Source organism: Heterodontus francisci, chromosome 15 (genome assembly GCF_036365525.1).
Source record: "Heterodontus francisci isolate sHetFra1 chromosome 15, sHetFra1.hap1, whole genome shotgun sequence".
Lineage (NCBI taxonomy): Eukaryota > Metazoa > Chordata > Chondrichthyes > Heterodontiformes > Heterodontidae > Heterodontus > Heterodontus francisci.
This window is the reverse complement of record NC_090385.1, coordinates 3194549-3215326: the sequence shown is the minus strand read 5'-3', so window position 1 is coordinate 3215326 and position 20778 is coordinate 3194549. Positions and strand designations below refer to the sequence as shown.

Below are 20778 nucleotides of genomic sequence, written 5' to 3'. Positions count from 1 at the left end.
TGTTGCTGCATTCTCCTGGAGAACACTGTCTGATACAGGGTGTTGCTGCATTCTCCTGGAGAATATTGTCTGATACGGGGTGTTGCTGCATTCTCCTGGAGAACACTGTCTGATACAGGGTGTTGCTGCATTCTCCTGGAGAACACTGTCTGATACAGGATGTTGCTGCATTCTCCTGGAGAACACTGTCTGATGTGGGGTTTTGCTGCATTCTCCTGGAGAACACTGTCTGATGTGGGGTTTTGCTGCCTTCTCCTGGAGAACACTGTCTGATGCAGGGTGTTGCTGCATTCTCCAGGAGAACACTGTCTGATACAGGGTGTTGCTGCATTCTCCTGGAGAACACTGTCTGATACAGGGTGTTGCTGCATTCTCCTGTAGAACACTGTCTGATACAGGGTGTTGCTGCATTCTCCTGGAGAACACTGTCTGATACAGGGTGTTGCTGCATTCTCCTGGAGAACACTGTCTGATACAGGGTGTTGCTGCATTCTCCTGGCGAACACTGTCTGATACAGGGTGTTGCTGCATTCTCCTGGAGAACACTGTCTGATACAGGGTGTTGCTGCATTCTCCTGGAGAATATTGTCTGATACGGGGTGTTGCTGCATTCTCCTGGAGAACACTGTCTGATACAGGGTGTTGCTGCATTCTCCTGGAGAACACTGTCTGATACAGGATGTTGCTGCATTCTCCTGGAGAACACTGTCTGATGTGGGGTTTTGCTGCATTCTCCTGGAGAACACTGTCTGATGTGGGGTTTTGCTGCCTTCTCCTGGAGAACACTGTCTGATGCAGGGTGTTGCTGCATTCTCCAGGAGAACACTGTCTGATGTGGGGTTTTGCTGCCTTCTCCTGGAGAACACTGTCTGATGCAGGGTGTTGCTGCATTCTCCAGGAGAACACTGTCTGATACAGGGTGTTGCTGCATTCTCCTGGAGAACACTGTCTGATACAGGGTGTTGCTGCATTCTCCTGTAGAACACTGTCTGATACAGGGTGTTGCTGCATTCTCCTGGAGAACACTGTCTGATACAGGGTGTTGCTGCATTCTCCTGGAGAACACTGTCTGATACAGGGTGTTGCTGCATTCTCCTGGCGAACACTGTCTGATACAGGGTGTTGCTGCATTCTCCTGGAGAACACTGTCTGATACAGGGTGTTGCTGCATTCTCCTGGAGAATATTGTCTGATACGGGGTGTTGCTGCATTCTCCTGGAGAACACTGTCTGATACAGGGTGTTGCTGCATTCTCCTGGAGAACACTGTCTGATACAGGATGTTGCTGCATTCTCCTGGAGAACACTGTCTGATGTGGGGTTTTGCTGCATTCTCCTGGAGAACACTGTCTGATGTGGGGTTTTGCTGCCTTCTCCTGGAGAACACTGTCTGATGCAGGGTGTTGCTGCATTCTCCAGGAGAACACTGTCTGATACAGGGTGTTGCTGCATTCTCCTGGAGAACACTGTCTGTTACGGGGTGTTGCTGCATTCTCCTGGAGAACACTGTCTGATGTGGGGTGTTGCTGCATTCTCCTGGAGAACACTGTCTGATGTGGGGTGTTGCTGCATTCTCCTGGTGAACACTGTCTGATGCAGGGTGTTGCTGCATTCTCCAGGAGAGCACTGTCTGATGTGGGGTTTTGCTGCTTTCTCCTGGAGAACACTGTCTGATGCAGGGTGTTGCTGCATTCTCCAGGAGAGCACTGTCTGATACGGGTTGTTGCTGCATTGACCTGTGAATGAGGCCCCCAACTGGAACGCTTGCACATAAGAACTAGCTCCCAGCTAATTCATTCCTAACTCTTTACAAATAGGAGAACAACATATACATATATACAACACTGTCTGATGCAGGGTGTTGCTGCATTCTCCAGTAGAGCACTGTCTGAGTGGGGTTTTGCTGCATTCTCCTGGAGAACACTGTCTGATGCAGGGTGTTGCTGCATTCTCCTAGAGAACACTGTCTGTTACCGGGTGTTGCTGCACTCTCCTGGTGAACACTGTCTGATACAGGGTGTTGCTGCATTCTGCTGGAGAACACTGTCTGATACAGGATGTTGCTGCATCTCCTGGAGAACACTGTCTGATACAGGATGTTGCTGCATTCTCCTGGTGAACACTGTCTCATACAGGGTGTTGCTGCATTCTCCTGGTGAACACTGTCTGATGCAGGATGTTGCTGCATTCTCCTGGAGAACACTGTCTGATGTGGGGTTTTGCTGCATTCTCCTGGAGAACACTGTCTGATGTGGGGTTTTGCTGCCTTCTCCTGGAGAACACTTCCTGATACGGGGTGTTGCTGCATTCTCCTGGTGAACACTGTCTCATACAGGGTGTTGCTGCATTCTCCTGGTGAACACTGTCTGATGTGGCGTGTTGCTGCATTCTCCTGGTGAACACTGTCTGATGTGGGGTGTTGCTGCATTCTGCTGGAGAACACTGTCTGATACGGGGTGGTGCTGCATTCTCCTGGAGAACACTCTGACACAGGGTGTTGCTGCATTCTCCTGGAGAGCATTGTCTGATACAGGGTGTTGCTGCATTCTCCTGGAGAATAATGTCTGATACAGGGTGTTACTGCATTCTCCTGGAGAACACTGTCTGATAGACGGTATTGCTACATTCTGCTGCAGAAAACTGTCTGATGCGGGGTGTTGCTGCACTCTCTTGGAGAACACTGTCTGATACAGGGTGTTGCTGCATTCTCCTTTTGAACACTGTCTGATACAGGGTGTTGATGTATTCTCCTGCAGAACATTGTCTGATACGGGGTGTTGCTGCATTCTCCTGGAGAACACTGTCTGATACAGGGTGTTGCTGCATTCTCCTTTTGAACACTGTCTGATACAGGGTGTTGATGTATTCTCCTGCAGAACATTGTCTGATACGGGGTGTTGCTGCATTCTCCTGGAGAACACTGTCTGATACAGGGTATTGCTGCATTCTCCTGCAGAACATTGTCTGAAACAGGGTGTTGCTGCATTCTGCTGGAGAATACTGTCTGATTCAGGGTGTTGCTGCATTGTCCTGGTGAACACTGTCTGATACAGGGTGTTGCTGCATTCTCCTGGAGAACACTGTCTGATACGGGGTGTTACTGCATTCTCCTGGAGAACACTGTCTGATACGGGGTGTTGCTGCATTCTCCTGGAGAACACTGTCTGATAGAGGGTGTTGCTGCATGCTCCTGGAGAACACTGTCTGATACAGGGTGTTGCTGCATTCTCCTGGCGAACACTGTCTGATACGGGGTGTTGCTGCATTCTCCTGGAGAACACTGTCTGATACAGGGTGTTGCTGCATTCTCCTGGATAACACTGTCTGATCCGGTGTGTTGCTGCATTCTCCTGGAGAACACTGTCTGATACAGGGTGTTGCTGCATTCTCCTGGATAACACTGTCTGATCCGGGGTGTTGCTGCATTCTCCTGGAGAGCACTGTCTGATACGGGGTGTTGCTGCATTCTCCTGGTGAACACTGTCTGTACGGGTTGTTGCTGCATTCTCCTGGAGAACACTGTCTGATACAGGGTGTTGCTGCATTCTCCTGGTGAACACTGTCTGATACAGGGTGATGCTGCATTCTCCTGGAGAACACTGTCTGATACAGGGTGTTGCTGCATTCTGCTGGAGAACACTGTCTGATACAGGGTGTTGCTGCATTCTCCTGGAGGACACTGTCTGATACAGGATGTTGCTGCATTCTCCTGGAGAACACTGTCTGATACAGGGTGTTGCTGCATTCTCCTGGAGAACACTGTCTGATACAGGGTGTTGCTGCATTCTCCTGGAGAACATTGTCTGATACGGGGTGTTGCTGCATTCTCCTGGAGAACACTGTCTGATACAGGATGTTGCTGCATTCTCCTGGAGAACACTGTCTGATGTGGGGTTTTGCTGCATTCTCCTGGAGAACACTGTCTGATGTGGGGTTTTGCTGCCTTCTCCTGGAGAACACTGTCTGATGCAGGGTGTTGCTGCATTCTCCAGGAGAACACTGTCTGATACAGGGTGTTGCTGCATTCTCCTGGAGAACACTGTCTGTTACGGGGTGTTGCTGCATTCTCCTGGAGAACACTGTCTGATACGGGGTGTTGCCGCATTCTCCTGGAGAACACTGTCTGATGTGGGGTGTTGCTGCATTCTCCTGGAGAACACTGTCTGATACGGGGTGTTGCCGCATTCTCCTGGAGAACACTGTCTGATCTGGGGTGTTGCTGCATTCTCCTGGTGAACACTGTCTGATGCAGGGTGTTGCTGCATTCACCAGGAGAGCACTGTCTGATGTGGGGTTTTGCTGCATTCTCCTGGAGAACACTGTCTGATGCAGGGTGTTGCTGCATTCTCCAGGAGAGCACTGTCTGATGTGGGGTATTGCTGCAATCTCCTAGAGAACACTGTCTGTTACCGGGTGTTGCTGCATTCTCCTGGAGAACACTGTCTGATACAGAGTGTTGTTGCATTCTCCTGGAGAACACTGTCTGATACGGGGTGTTGCTGCATTCTCCTGGAGAACACTGTCTGATACAGAGTGTTGCTGCATTCTCCTGGAGAACACTGTCTGATACGGGGTGTTGCTGCATTCTCCTGGGGAACACTGTCTGATACAGGGTGTTGCTACATTCTCCTGGAGAACACTGTCTGATACAGGGTGTTGCTGCATTCTCCTGGAGAACACTGTCTGATACGGGGTGTTGCTGCATTCTGCTGGAGAACACTGTCTGATCCGGGGTGTTGCTGCATTCTCCTGTAGAACACTGTCTGATACAGGGTGTTGCTGCATTGTCCTGGAGAACACTGTCTGATACAGGGTGTTGCTGCATTGTCCTGGAGAACACTGTCTGATACAGGGTGTTGCTGCATTCTCCTGGAGAACACTGTCTGATACGGGGTGTTGCTGCATTCTCCTGGAGAACACTGTCTGATCCAGGGTGTTTCTGCATTCTCCTGGAGAACACTATTTGATACGATGTGTTGCTGCATCTCCTGGAGAACACTGTCTGATCCAGGGTGTTTCTGCATTCTCCTGGAGAACACTGTCTGATACGGGGTGTTGCTGCATTCTCCTGGAGAACACTGTCTGATCCAGGGTGTTTCTGCATTCTCCTGGAGAACACTGTCTGATACGGCGTGTTGCTGCATTCTCCTGGAGAACACTGTCTGATACGGGGTGTTGCTGCATTCTCCTTGAGAACACTCTGATACGGCGTGTTGCTGCAATCTCCTGGAGAACACTGTCTGATACGGGGTGTTGCTGCATTCTCCTGGAGAACACTCTGATACGGCGTGTTGCTGCATTCTCCTGGAGAACACTGTCTGATACGGCGTGTTGCTGCATTCTCCTGGAGAACACTGTCTGATACAGGGTGTTGCTGCATTCTCCTGGAGAACACTGTCTGATCCAGGGTGTTGCTGCATTCTCCTGGAGAACACTGTCTGATACGGGTGTTGCTGCATTCTTCTGGAGAACACTGTCTGATACGGGGTGTTGCTGCATTCTCCTGGTGAACACTGTCTGATACGGGGTGTTGCTGCATTCTCCTGGAGATCACTGTCTGATTCAGGGTGTTGCTGCATTCTCCTGGAGAACACTGTCTGATATGGGGTGTTGCTGCATTCCCCTGGAGAACACTGTCTGATCCAGGGTGTTGCGGCATTTTGCTGCAGAACACTGTCTGATTCAGGGTGTTGCTGCATTCTGCTGGAGAACACTGTCTGATACGGGGTGTTGCTGCATTCTCCTGGAGAACACTGTCTGATACGGGGTGTTGCTGCATTCTGTTGCAAAACACTGTCTGATACGGGGTGTTGCGGCATTCTGCTGGAGAACACTGTCTGATACAGGGTGTTGCTGCAGTCTCCTGGAGAACACTGTCTGATACAGGGTGTTGCTGCATTCTCCTGGAGAACACTGTCTGATACAGGGTGTTGCTGCATTCTCCTGGAGAACACTGTCTGATACAGGGTGTTGCTATATTCTCTTGGAGAACACTGTCTGATACGGGGCGTTGCTGCATTCTGTTGCAAAACACTGTCTGATACAGGGTGTTGCTGCATTCTCCTGGTGAACACTGTCTGATACGGGGTGTTGCTGCATTCTGTTGCAAAACACTGTCTGATACAGGGTGTTGCTGCATTCTCCTTGAGAACACTCTGATACGGCGTGTTGCTGCAATCTCCTGGAGAACACTGTCTGATACGGGGTGTTGCTGCATTCTCCTGGAGAACACTCTGATACGGCGTGTTGCTGCATTCTCCTGGAGAACACTGTCTGATACGGCGTGTTGCTGCATTCTCCTGGAGAACACTGTCTGATACAGGGTGTTGCTGCATTCTCCTGGAGAACACTGTCTGATTCAGGGTGTTGCTGCGTTCTCCTGGAGAACACTGTCTGATACAGGGTGTTGCTGCATTCTCCTGGAGAACACTGTCTGATACAGGGTGTTGCTGCATTCTCCTGGAGAACACTGTCTGATACTGGGTGTTGCTGCATTCTCCTGGAGAACACGGTCTGATACAAGGTGTTGCTGCATTCTCCTGGAGAACACTGTCTGATACAGGGTGTTGCTGCATTCTCCTGGAGAACACTGTCTGATACAGGGTGTTGCTACATTCTCCTGGAGAACACTGTCTGATACAGGGTGTTGCTGCATTGTCCTGGAGAACACTGTCTGCTACAGGGTGTTGCTGCGTTCTCCTGGAGAATACTGTCTGATGCAGCGTGTTGCTGCATTCTCCTGGAGAACACTGTCTGATACAGGGTGTTGCTGCATTCTCCTGGAGAACACTGTCTGATACGGGGTGTTGCTGCATTCTCCTGGGGAACACTGTCTGATACAGGGTGTTGCTACATTCTCCTGGAGAACACTGTCTGATACAGGGTGTTGCTGCATTCTCCTGGAGAACACTGTCTGATACGGGGTGTTGCTGCATTCTGCTGGAGAACACTGTCTGATCCGGGGTGTTGCTGCATTCTCCTGTAGAACACTGTCTGATACAGGGTGTTGCTGCATTGTCCTGGAGAACACTGTCTGCTACAGGGTGTTGCTGCACTCTATTGGAGAACACTGTCTGATACAGGGTGTTGCTGCAGTCTCTTTGAGAACACTGTCTGATACAGGGTGTTGCTGTATTCTCCTGGTGAACACTGTCTGATACGGGATGTTGCTGCATTCTCCTGGAGAAAACTGTCTGATGTGGGGTGTTGCTGCATTCTCCTGGAGAACACTGTCTGATACAGGGTGTTGCTGCATTCTCCTGGAGAACACTGTCTGATGCAGGGTGTTGCTGCATTCTCCTGGAGAACACTGTCTGATACAGGGTGTTGCTGAATTCTGCTGCAAAACGCTGTCTGATACAGGGTGTTGCTGCATTCTCCTGGAGAAAACTGTCTGATGTGGGGTGTTGCTGCATTCTCCTGACGAACACTGTCTGATCCAGTGTGTTGCTGCATTCTCCTGGTGAACACTGTCTGATACGGGGTGTTGCTGCATTCTCCTGGAGATCACTGTCTGATTCAGGATGTTGCTGCATTCTCCTGGAGAACACTGTCTGATATGGGGTGTTGCTGCATTCCCCTGGAGAACACTGTCTGATCCAGGGTGTTGCGGCATTTTGCTGCAGAACACTGTCTGATTCAGGGTGTTGCTGCATTCTGCTGGAGAACACTGTCTGATACGGGGTGTTGCTGCATTCTCCTGGAGAACACTGTCTGATACAGGTTGTTGCTGCATTCTCCTGGAGAACACTGTCTGATACAGGGTGTTGCTGCATTCTCCTGGAGAACACTGTCTGATACGGGGTGTTGCTGCATTCTCCTGGAGAACACTGTCTGATCCAGGGTGTTGCGGCATTTTGCTGCAGAACACTGTCTGATTCAGGGTGTTGCTGCATTCTGCTGGAGAACACTGTCTGATACGGGGTGTTGCTGCATTCTCCTGGAGAACACTGTCTGATCCAGGGTGTTTCTGCATTCTCCTGGAGAACACTGTTTGATACGATGTGTTGCTGCATTCTCCTGGAGAACACTGTCTGATCCAGGGTGTTTCTGCATTCTCCTGGAGAACACTGTCTGATACGGGGTGTTGCTGCATTCTCCTTTTGAACACTGTCTGATACAGGGTGTTGATGTATTCTCCTGCAGAACATTGTCTGATACGGGGTGTTGCTGCATTCTCCTGGAGAACACTGTCTGATACAGGGTGTTGCTGCATTCTCCTTTTGAACACTGTCTGATACAGGGTGTTGATGTATTCTCCTGCAGAACATTGTCTGATACGGGGTGTTGCTGCATTCTCCTGGAGAACACTGTCTGATACAGGGTATTGCTGCATTCTCCTGCAGAACATTGTCTGAAACAGGGTGTTGCTGCATTCTGCTGGAGAATACTGTCTGATTCAGGGTGTTGCTGCATTGTCCTGGTGAACACTGTCTGATACAGGGTGTTGCTGCATTCTCCTGGAGAACACTGTCTGATACGGGGTGTTACTGCATTCTCCTGGAGAACACTGTCTGATACGGGGTGTTGCTGCATTCTCCTGGAGAACACTGTCTGATAGAGGGTGTTGCTGCATGCTCCTGGAGAACACTGTCTGATACAGGGTGTTGCTGCATTCTCCTGGCGAACACTGTCTGATACGGGGTGTTGCTGCATTCTCCTGGAGAACACTGTCTGATACAGGGTGTTGCTGCATTCTCCTGGATAACACTGTCTGATCCGGTGTGTTGCTGCATTCTCCTGGAGAACACTGTCTGATACAGGGTGTTGCTGCATTCTCCTGGATAACACTGTCTGATCCGGGGTGTTGCTGCATTCTCCTGGAGAGCACTGTCTGATACGGGGTGTTGCTGCATTCTCCTGGTGAACACTGTCTGTACGGGTTGTTGCTGCATTCTCCTGGAGAACACTGTCTGATACAGGGTGTTGCTGCATTCTCCTGGAGAACACTGTCTGATACAGGGTGATGCTGCATTCTCCTGGAGAACACTGTCTGATACAGGGTGTTGCTGCATTCTGCTGGAGAACACTGTCTGATACAGGGTGTTGCTGCATTCTCCTGGAGGACACTGTCTGATACAGGATGTTGCTGCATTCTCCTGGAGAACACTGTCTGATACAGGGTGTTGCTGCATTCTCCTGGAGAACACTGTCTGATACAGGGTGTTGCTGCATTCTCCTGGAGAACATTGTCTGATACGGGGTGTTGCTGCATTCTCCTGGAGAACACTGTCTGATACAGGATGTTGCTGCATTCTCCTGGAGAACACTGTCTGATGTGGGGTTTTGCTGCATTCTCCTGGAGAACACTGTCTGATGTGGGGTTTTGCTGCCTTCTCCTGGAGAACACTGTCTGATGCAGGGTGTTGCTGCATTCTCCAGGAGAACACTGTCTGATACAGGGTGTTGCTGCATTCTCCTGGAGAACACTGTCTGTTACGGGGTGTTGCTGCATTCTCCTGGAGAACACTGTCTGATACGGGGTGTTGCCGCATTCTCCTGGAGAACACTGTCTGATGTGGGGTGTTGCTGCATTCTCCTGGAGAACACTGTCTGATACGGGGTGTTGCCGCATTCTCCTGGAGAACACTGTCTGATCTGGGGTGTTGCTGCATTCTCCTGGTGAACACTGTCTGATGCAGGGTGTTGCTGCATTCACCAGGAGAGCACTGTCTGATGTGGGGTTTTGCTGCATTCTCCTGGAGAACACTGTCTGATGCAGGGTGTTGCTGCATTCTCCAGGAGAGCACTGTCTGATGTGGGGTATTGCTGCAATCTCCTAGAGAACACTGTCTGTTACCGGGTGTTGCTGCATTCTCCTGGAGAACACTGTCTGATACAGAGTGTTGTTGCATTCTCCTGGAGAACACTGTCTGATACGGGGTGTTGCTGCATTCTCCTGGAGAACACTGTCTGATACAGAGTGTTGCTGCATTCTCCTGGAGAACACTGTCTGATACGGGGTGTTGCTGCATTCTCCTGGGGAACACTGTCTGATACAGGGTGTTGCTACATTCTCCTGGAGAACACTGTCTGATACAGGGTGTTGCTGCATTCTCCTGGAGAACACTGTCTGATACGGGGTGTTGCTGCATTCTGCTGGAGAACACTGTCTGATCCGGGGTGTTGCTGCATTCTCCTGTAGAACACTGTCTGATACAGGGTGTTGCTGCATTGTCCTGGAGAACACTGTCTGATACAGGGTGTTGCTGCATTGTCCTGGAGAACACTGTCTGATACAGGGTGTTGCTGCATTCTCCTGGAGAACACTGTCTGATACGGGGTGTTGCTGCATTCTCCTGGAGAACACTGTCTGATCCAGGGTGTTTCTGCATTCTCCTGGAGAACACTATTTGATACGATGTGTTGCTGCATCTCCTGGAGAACACTGTCTGATCCAGGGTGTTTCTGCATTCTCCTGGAGAACACTGTCTGATACGGGGTGTTGCTGCATTCTCCTGGAGAACACTGTCTGATCCAGGGTGTTTCTGCATTCTCCTGGAGAACACTGTCTGATACGGCGTGTTGCTGCATTCTCCTGGAGAACACTGTCTGATACGGGGTGTTGCTGCATTCTCCTTGAGAACACTCTGATACGGCGTGTTGCTGCAATCTCCTGGAGAACACTGTCTGATACGGGGTGTTGCTGCATTCTCCTGGAGAACACTCTGATACGGCGTGTTGCTGCATTCTCCTGGAGAACACTGTCTGATACGGCGTGTTGCTGCATTCTCCTGGAGAACACTGTCTGATACAGGGTGTTGCTGCATTCTCCTGGAGAACACTGTCTGATCCAGGGTGTTGCTGCATTCTCCTGGAGAACACTGTCTGATACGGGTGTTGCTGCATTCTTCTGGAGAACACTGTCTGATACGGGGTGTTGCTGCATTCTCCTGGTGAACACTGTCTGATACGGGGTGTTGCTGCATTCTCCTGGAGATCACTGTCTGATTCAGGGTGTTGCTGCATTCTCCTGGAGAACACTGTCTGATATGGGGTGTTGCTGCATTCCCCTGGAGAACACTGTCTGATCCAGGGTGTTGCGGCATTTTGCTGCAGAACACTGTCTGATTCAGGGTGTTGCTGCATTCTGCTGGAGAACACTGTCTGATACGGGGTGTTGCTGCATTCTCCTGGAGAACACTGTCTGATACGGGGTGTTGCTGCATTCTGTTGCAAAACACTGTCTGATACGGGGTGTTGCGGCATTCTGCTGGAGAACACTGTCTGATACAGGGTGTTGCTGCAGTCTCCTGGAGAACACTGTCTGATACAGGGTGTTGCTGCATTCTCCTGGAGAACACTGTCTGATACAGGGTGTTGCTGCATTCTCCTGGAGAACACTGTCTGATACAGGGTGTTGCTATATTCTCTTGGAGAACACTGTCTGATACGGGGCGTTGCTGCATTCTGTTGCAAAACACTGTCTGATACAGGGTGTTGCTGCATTCTCCTGGTGAACACTGTCTGATACGGGGTGTTGCTGCATTCTGTTGCAAAACACTGTCTGATACAGGGTGTTGCTGCATTCTCCTTGAGAACACTCTGATACGGCGTGTTGCTGCAATCTCCTGGAGAACACTGTCTGATACGGGGTGTTGCTGCATTCTCCTGGAGAACACTCTGATACGGCGTGTTGCTGCATTCTCCTGGAGAACACTGTCTGATACGGCGTGTTGCTGCATTCTCCTGGAGAACACTGTCTGATACAGGGTGTTGCTGCATTCTCCTGGAGAACACTGTCTGATTCAGGGTGTTGCTGCGTTCTCCTGGAGAACACTGTCTGATACAGGGTGTTGCTGCATTCTCCTGGAGAACACTGTCTGATACAGGGTGTTGCTGCATTCTCCTGGAGAACACTGTCTGATACTGGGTGTTGCTGCATTCTCCTGGAGAACACGGTCTGATACAAGGTGTTGCTGCATTCTCCTGGAGAACACTGTCTGATACAGGGTGTTGCTGCATTCTCCTGGAGAACACTGTCTGATACAGGGTGTTGCTACATTCTCCTGGAGAACACTGTCTGATACAGGGTGTTGCTGCATTGTCCTGGAGAACACTGTCTGCTACAGGGTGTTGCTGCGTTCTCCTGGAGAATACTGTCTGATGCAGCGTGTTGCTGCATTCTCCTGGAGAACACTGTCTGATACAGGGTGTTGCTGCATTCTCCTGGAGAACACTGTCTGATACGGGGTGTTGCTGCATTCTCCTGGGGAACACTGTCTGATACAGGGTGTTGCTACATTCTCCTGGAGAACACTGTCTGATACAGGGTGTTGCTGCATTCTCCTGGAGAACACTGTCTGATACGGGGTGTTGCTGCATTCTGCTGGAGAACACTGTCTGATCCGGGGTGTTGCTGCATTCTCCTGTAGAACACTGTCTGATACAGGGTGTTGCTGCATTGTCCTGGAGAACACTGTCTGCTACAGGGTGTTGCTGCACTCTATTGGAGAACACTGTCTGATACAGGGTGTTGCTGCAGTCTCTTTGAGAACACTGTCTGATACAGGGTGTTGCTGTATTCTCCTGGTGAACACTGTCTGATACGGGATGTTGCTGCATTCTCCTGGAGAAAACTGTCTGATGTGGGGTGTTGCTGCATTCTCCTGGAGAACACTGTCTGATACAGGGTGTTGCTGCATTCTCCTGGAGAACACTGTCTGATGCAGGGTGTTGCTGCATTCTCCTGGAGAACACTGTCTGATACAGGGTGTTGCTGAATTCTGCTGCAAAACGCTGTCTGATACAGGGTGTTGCTGCATTCTCCTGGAGAAAACTGTCTGATGTGGGGTGTTGCTGCATTCTCCTGACGAACACTGTCTGATCCAGTGTGTTGCTGCATTCTCCTGGTGAACAGTGTCTGATACGGGGTGTTGCTGCATTCTCCTGGAGATCACTGTCTGATTCAGGATGTTGCTGCATTCTCCTGGAGAACACTGTCTGATATGGGGTGTTGCTGCATTCCCCTGGAGAACACTGTCTGATCCAGGGTGTTGCGGCATTTTGCTGCAGAACACTGTCTGATTCAGGGTGTTGCTGCATTCTGCTGGAGAACACTGTCTGATACGGGGTGTTGCTGCATTCTCCTGGAGAACACTGTCTGATACAGGGTGTTGCTGCATTCTCCTGGAGAACACTGTCTGATACAGGGTGTTGCTGCATTCTCCTGGAGAACACTGTCTGATACGGGGTGTTGCTGCATTCTCCTGGAGAACACTGTCTGATCCAGGGTGTTGCGGCATTTTGCTGCAGAACACTGTCTGATTCAGGGTGTTGCTGCATTCTGCTGGAGAACACTGTCTGATACAGGGTGTTGCTGCATTCTCCTGGAGAACACTGTCTGATCCAGGGTGTTTCTGCATTCTCCTGGAGAACACTGTTTGATACGATGTGTTGCTGCATTCTCCTGGAGAACACTGTCTGATCCAGGGTGTTTCTGCATTCTCCTGGAGAACACTGTCTGATACGGGGTGTTGCTGCATTCTCCTGGAGAACACTGTCTGATCCAGGGTGTTGCTGCATTCTCCTGGAGAACACTGTCTGATACGGCGTGTTGCTGCATTCTCCTGGAGAACACTGTCTGATACGGGGTGTTGCTGCATTCTCCTTGAGAACACTCTGATACGGCGTGTTGCTGCAATCTCCTGGAGAACACTGTCTGATACGGGGTGTTGCTGCATTCTCCTGGAGAACACTCTGATACGGCGTGTTGCTGCATTCTCCTGGAGAACACTGTCTGATACGGCGTGTTGCTGCATTCTCCTGGAGAACACTGTCTGATACAGGGTGTTGCTGCATTCTCCTGGAGAACACTGTCTGATCCAGGGTGTTGCTGCATTCTCCTGGAGAACACTGTCTGATGCGGGTGTTGCTGCATTCTTCTGGAGAACACTGTCTGATACGGGGTGTTGCTGCATTCTCCTGGTGAACACTGTCTGATACGGGGTGTTGCTGCATTCTCCTGGAGATCACTGTCTGATTCAGGGTGTTGCTGCATTCTCCTGGAGAACACTGTCTGATATGGGGTGTTGCTGCATTCCCCTGGAGAACACTGTCTGATACAGGGTGTTGCTGCATTCTTCTGGAGAACACTGTCTGATACAGGGTGTTGCTGCATTCTCCTGGAGAACACTGTCTGATACTGGGTGTTGCTGCATTCTCCTGGAGAACACGGTCTGATACAAGGTGTTGCTGCATTCTCCTGGAGAACACTGTCTGATACAGGGTGTTGCTGCATTCTCCTGGAGAACACTGTCTGATACAGGGTGTTGCTACATTCTCCTGGAGAACACTGTCTGATACAGGGTGTTGCTGCATTGTCCTGGAGAACACTGTCTGCTACAGGGTGTTGCTGCGTTCTCCTGGAGAATACTGTCTGATGCAGCGTGTTGCTGCATTCTCCTGGAGAACACTGTCTGATACAGGGTGTTGCTGCATTCTCCTGGAGAACACTGTCTGATACGGGGTGTTGCTGCATTCTCCTGGGGAACACTGTCTGATACAGGGTGTTGCTACATTCTCCTGGAGAACACTGTCTGATACAGGGTGTTGCTGCATTCTCCTGGAGAACACTGTCTGATACGGGGTGTTGCTGCATTCTCCTGTAGAACACTGTCTGATACAGGGTGTTGCTGCATTGTCCTGGAGAACACTGTCTGCTACAGGGTGTTGCTGCACTCTATTGGAGAACACTGTCTGATACAGGGTGTTGCTGCAGTCTCTTTGAGAACACTGTCTGATACAGGGTGTTGCTGTATTCTCCTGGTGAACACTGTCTGATACGGGATGTTGCTGCATTCTCCTGGAGAAAACTGTCTGATGTGGGGTGTTGCTGCATTCTCCTGGAGAACACTGTCTGATACAGGGTGTTGCTGCATTCTCCTGGAGAACACTGTCTGATGCAGGGTGTTGCTGCATTCTCCTGGAGAACACTGTCTGATACAGGGTGTTGCTGAATTCTGCTGCAAAACACTGTCTGATACAGGGTGTTGCTGCATTCTCCTGGAGAAAACTGTCTGATGTGGGGTGTTGCTGCATTCTCCTGACGAACACTGTCTGATCCAGTGTGTTGCTGCATTCTCTTGGTGAACACTGTCTGATACGGGGTGTTGCTGCATTCTCCTGGAGATCACTGTCTGATTCAGGATGTTGCTGCATTCTCCTGGAGAACACTGTCTGATATGGGGTGTTGCTGCATTCCCCTGGAGAACACTGTCTGATCCAGGGTGTTGCGGCATTTTGCTGCAGAACACTGTCTGATTCAGGGTGTTGCTGCATTCTGCTGGAGAACACTGTCTGATACGGGGTGTTGCTGCATTCTCCTGGAGAACACTGTCTGATACAGGGTGTTGCTGCATTCTCCTGGAGAACACTGTCTGATACAGGGTGTTGCTGCATTCTCCTGGAGAACACTGTCTGATACGGGGTGTTGCTGCATTCTCCTGGAGAACACTGTCTGATCCAGGGTGTTTCTGCATTCTCCTGGAGAACACTGTTTGATACGATGTGTTGCTGCATTCTCCTGGAGAACACTGTCTGATCCAGGGTGTTTCTGCATTCTCCTGGAGAACACTGTCTGATACGGGGTGTTGCTGCATTCTCCTGGAGAACACTGTCTGATCCAGGGTGTTGCTGCATTCTCCTGGAGAACACTGTCTGATACGGCGTGTTGCTGCATTCTCCTGGAGAACACTGTCTGATACGGGGTGTTGCTGCATTCTCCTGGAGAACACTGTCTGATACGGGGTGTTGCTGCATTCTCCTTGAGAACACTCTGATACGGCGTGTTGCTGCAATCTCCTGGAGAACACTGTCTGATACGGGGTGTTGCTGCATTCTCCTGGAGAACACTCTGATACGGCGTGTTGCTGCATTCTCCTGGAGAACACTGTCTGATACGGCGTGTTGCTGCATTCTCCTGGAGAACACTGTCTGATACAGGGTGTTGCTGCATTCTCCTGGAGAACACTGTCTGATTCAGGGTGTTGCTGCATTCTCCTGGAGAACACTGTCTGATGCGGGTGTTGCTGCATTCTCCTGGAGAACACTGTCTGATGCGGGTGTTGCTGCATTCTCCTGGTGAACACTGTCTGATACGGGGTGTTGCTGCATTCTCCTGGAGATCACTGTCTGATTCAGGGTGTTGCTGCATTCTCCTGGAGAACACTGTCTGATATGGGGTGTTGCTGCATTCCCCTGGAGAACACTGTCTGATACGGGGTGCTGCTGCATTCTCCTGGTGAACACTGTCTGATACGGGGTGTTGCTGCATTCTCCTGGAGATCACTGTCTGATTCAGGGTGTTGCTGCATTCTCCTGGAGAACACTGTCTGATATGGGGTGTTGCTGCATTCCCCTGGAGAACACTGTCTGATCCAGGGTGTTGCGGCATTTTGCTGCAGAACACTGTCTGATTCAGGGTGTTGCTGCATTCTGCTGGAGAACACTGTCTGATACGGGGTGTTGCTGCATTCTCCTGGAGAACACTGTCTGATACAGGGTGTTGCTGCATTCTCCTGGAGAACACTGTCTGATACAGGGTGTTGCTGCATTCTCCTGGAGAACACTGTCTGATACGGGGTGTTGCTGCATTCTCCTGGAGAACACTGTCTGATCCAGGGTGTTTCTGCATTCTCCTGGAGAACACTGTTTGATACGATGTGTTGCTGCATTCTCCTGGAGAACACTGTCTGATCCAGGGTGTTTCTGCATTCTCCTGGAGAACACTGTCTGATACGGGGTGTTGCTGCATTCTCCTGGAGAACACTGTCTGATGCAGGGTGTTGCTGCATTCTCCTGGTGAACACTGTCTGATACGGGGTGTTGCTGCATTCTCCTTGAGAACACTCTGATACAGGGTGTTGCTGCATTCCCCTGGTGAACATTGTCTGATACGGGGTGTTGCTGCATTCTCCTGGTGAACATTGTCTGATACGGGGTGTTGCTGCATTCTCCTGGAGAACACTGTCTGATCCAGGGTGTTTCTGCATTCTCCTGGAGAACACTGTTTGATACGATGTGTTGCTGCATTCTCCTGGAGAACACTGTCTGATCCAGGGTGTTTCTGCATTCTCCTGGAGAACACTGTCTGATACGGGGTGTTGCTGCATTCTCCTGGAGAACACTGTCTGATGCAGGGTGTTGCTGCATTCTCCTGGTGAACACTGTCTGATACGGGGTGTTGCTGCATTCTCCTTGAGAACACTCTGATACAGGGTGTTGCTGCATTCCCCTGGTGAACATTGTCTGATACGGGGTGTTGCTGCATTCTCCTGGTGAACATTGTCTGATACGGGGTGTTGCTGCATTCTCCTGGAGAACACTGTCTGAGACGGGGTGTTGCTGCATTCTCCTGGATAACACTGTCTGATACGGGGTGTTGCTGCATTCTCCTGGAGAACACTGTCTGATGCAGGGTGTTGCTGCATTCTCCTGGTGAACACTGTCTGATACGGGGTGTTGCTGCATTCTCCTGGAGAACACTGTCTGATACAGGGTGTTGCTGCATTCTCCTGGAGAACACTGTCTGATACGGGGTGTTGCTGCATTCTCCTGGAGAATACTGTCTGATACAGGGTGTTGCTGCATTCTCCTGGAGAATACTGTCTGATACAGGGTGTTGGCATATTTCATTTTCATTGCAGTCTATAAGGAGTTTAGTCTGTCATTTGTAAAATTTTACTAAATGATTCAGCAAACATTTTTATTTGCAGATAAGCCACTTTCCCCCAAATCTGTCAAAGGATTTGAGACGCCTTCAGTTACCAAGAATTATTACAGTTTGGTAAGTGCCTTTTTTATCCTTGTTTGCACTGGTATAATTCTGTCTAATAAAATATCGACTGCGAAATATGATCATCTGTAAATTATTTGCAAAAATCAGAACAGTCGGCCAAAGCTACTTCAATATCTATCATTTTTTAAAATATAAATTACTGGGGCTATTCATCCATTGGAGGAAAGCACAGCATTTGCAAGATAGGATTCTCCCCCAACTCTCTCTCATATTCTGCATCAAAGCTCTGGCTTCGTCTGTTTAGCAGCAGGGTCTTCACACAGTTCTCTCAGCAGGGACAGTCTTTACATCTGACAGCATATGTTTTGTGCAGAGCTCCCTCAGTCTTACTTTCTACCTAATTGATATCAATATGTAATATGGCCTATGGCCTGGTTTTAAAATCTCTCAAACACATGGCAAAAGGGGGCAGATGGGAGACACTGAAGTCTATGATTCAATCTTCCTTTTTAAAGAAAGAACTTGCATTTCTGTAGCACTTTTCATGACCTCAGAACGTTGCAAATTGCTTTACAGCCAATTAAGTACTTTTAACATGAAGTCACTATTGTCATGTTGGAAGCACGGCAGCTAATTTGCACACAAGAAAGGTCCCACAAACAGCAATTTGATTATGACCAGATATTCTGTTTCAGTGATGTTAATTGAAGACTAAATATTGGCCAGGACACCAGGGAAAACTCCCCATTCTTTTTCAAAATAGTCACCGTGGCATCTTTTATATCCACCTGAAAGGACTGCCAGGGTCTCAGTTTAACTTTTATCTGAGTCACTGCTCCTCCGATTGTGCAGCGTTCCTTCAGGACTGCCCCTCCCACAGTGCAGCGTTCCCTCAGGACTGCCCCTCCCACAGTGCAGTGTTCCCTCAGGACTGCCCCTCTCACAGTGCGGCGTTCCCTCAGGACTGCCTCTTCAACAGTGCGGCGTTCCCTCAGACTGCCTCTTCAACAGTGCGGCGTTCCCTCAGACTGCCTCTTCAACAGTGCGGCGTTCCCTCAGACTGCCTCTTCAACAGTGCGGCGTTCCCTCAGACTGCCTCTTCAACAGTGCGGCGTTCCCTCAGACTGCCTCTTCAACAGTGCGGCGTTCCCTCAGACTGCCTCTTCAACAGTGCGGCGTTCCCTCAGACTGCCTCTTCAACAGTGCGGCGTTCCCTCAGACTGCCTCTTCAACAGTGCGGCGTTCCCTCAGACTGCCTCTTCAACAGTGCGGCGTTCCCTCAGACTGCCTCTTCAACAGTGCGGCGTTCCTTCAGGATTGCCCCTCCCACAGTGCAGCGTTCCCTCAGGACTGCCCCTCCCACACTGCGGCGTTCCCTCAGGATTGCCCCTCCCACACTGCGGCGTTCCCTCAGGATTGCCCCTCCCACACTGCGGCGTTCCCTCAGGACTGCTACCCCACAGTGCAGCGTTCCCGCAGGACTGCCTGTCCGACAGTGCGGCGTTCCCTCAGGACTTCTACCCCACAGTGCAGCGTTCCCTCTGGACTGCCTGTCCGACAGTGTGGCGTTCCCTCAGGACTGCTACCCCACAGTGCAGCGTTCCCTCTGGACTGCCTGTCCGACAGTGTGGCGTTCCCTCAGGACTGCTACCACACAGTGCGGCGTTCCCGCAGGACTGCCTGTCCGACAGTGCGGCGTTCCTTCAGGACTGCTTCTCTGACAGTGCGGCGTTCCCGCAGGACTGCTACCCCACAGTGCGGCGTTCCCTCAGGACTGCCTGTGCGACAGTGTGGCGTTCCCTCAGGACTGCCTCTCTGACAGTGCGGCGTTCCCGCAGGACTGCCTCTCTGACAGTGCGGCGTTCCCGCAGGACTGCCTCTTCAACAGTGCAGCGTTCCCTCAGGGCTGCCCCTCCCACAGTGCAGCGTTCCCTCAGCACGGACCCTTTGACAGTGCAGCACTCCCTCTGTTCTATCCTAGAGTGCGAGGCTGGACTTTGTGCTCAAGTGTCTGGAGTGGGACTTGAACCCACACATTGTGACTCAGAGGTGAGAGCGTTGCTCACTGAGCCAAGGCTGACACATAAAGGAGTTTGAAAAGAAACTCATTTGCCTCTTGGAATTGGGGGAAACATGATGTCCTACTTTGAGAGTGCCAAACTCAATTACTGCCATAAAATGGGCATTGTGGAGAATCCGTTAAGTGGCCCACAAAATTTATCATTTCTTTTCTTTTTTGAGCTGTCTGAAGTTACATTATTGGAATGTCTGTGGGATTCATGTTATCTCTTCCATCTATTCTCTGATGGGAATATTCCAGACAGACCAGAGGTATAATGGGCTAAAACAGATCCTTGAATTTGCTTTCACTATCAGGTATAGAGTTATAAACTATAGTGAATTAGGGGAATACTAGAATACAATTTATAAATTACAGCTCACATGAGCTCTCATCAGCTAATCGACTGCGTGAGGAGGAGGCTTTCTATAAACCAGGCCACATCTGGAAGTACTGCACAGTGACTGGTCCAATCTCCTAGTTCCCTTGGCAACAGATTGTCATCTTGAATTTTACTCCTCGGGTAGTGAGTTTCATTAGGAATGTATAAGCTATCTGTACATGTAGCTCTTGTCTGAACAGCCTTCAGCAGATACATCCTGCAGTCATCTGCATGTATTTTGAAGGTGAGCAGATGAATTTTAAAGATAATACCTATCAAAAAATACCATGGAGTAATGTTCCACAGGTTCAGAAGTCTCCACAGACACTTCTCCACCCCCCACACACCTGGTTATACTCACAGCCACAAAAACAAACTACACTCGAGTCTGACATCTCACAGCAATGGGATTTGCAGTTAGTCTATTTATTTATTTTTATTTAGAGGTACAGCACTGAAACAGGCCCTTCGGCCCACCGAGTCTGTGCCGACCAACAACCACCCATTTATACTAATCCTATATTATTCCCATATTCTCTACCACATCCCCACCATTCTCCTACCACCTACCTACACTAGGGGCAATTTATAATGGCCAATT

At 50.2% G+C, this 20778-nt stretch overlaps 1 protein-coding gene across 5 annotated transcripts in view; it reads left to right on the top strand.

Annotated features, from left to right (window-relative positions):
* LOC137377470 (rho guanine nucleotide exchange factor 6-like) overlaps positions 1 to 20778 on the top strand; it is a 272593-nt gene that overhangs the window by 175947 nt on the left and 75868 nt on the right. For all 5 annotated transcript variants that reach the window (XM_068047087.1, XM_068047084.1, XM_068047085.1 and 2 more), the window contains one exon: positions 17714 to 17784. In XM_068047087.1, coding sequence (XP_067903188.1) covers positions 17714 to 17784 — 71 coding nt within the window. The remainder of the gene's footprint in view (positions 1 to 17713; positions 17785 to 20778) is intronic.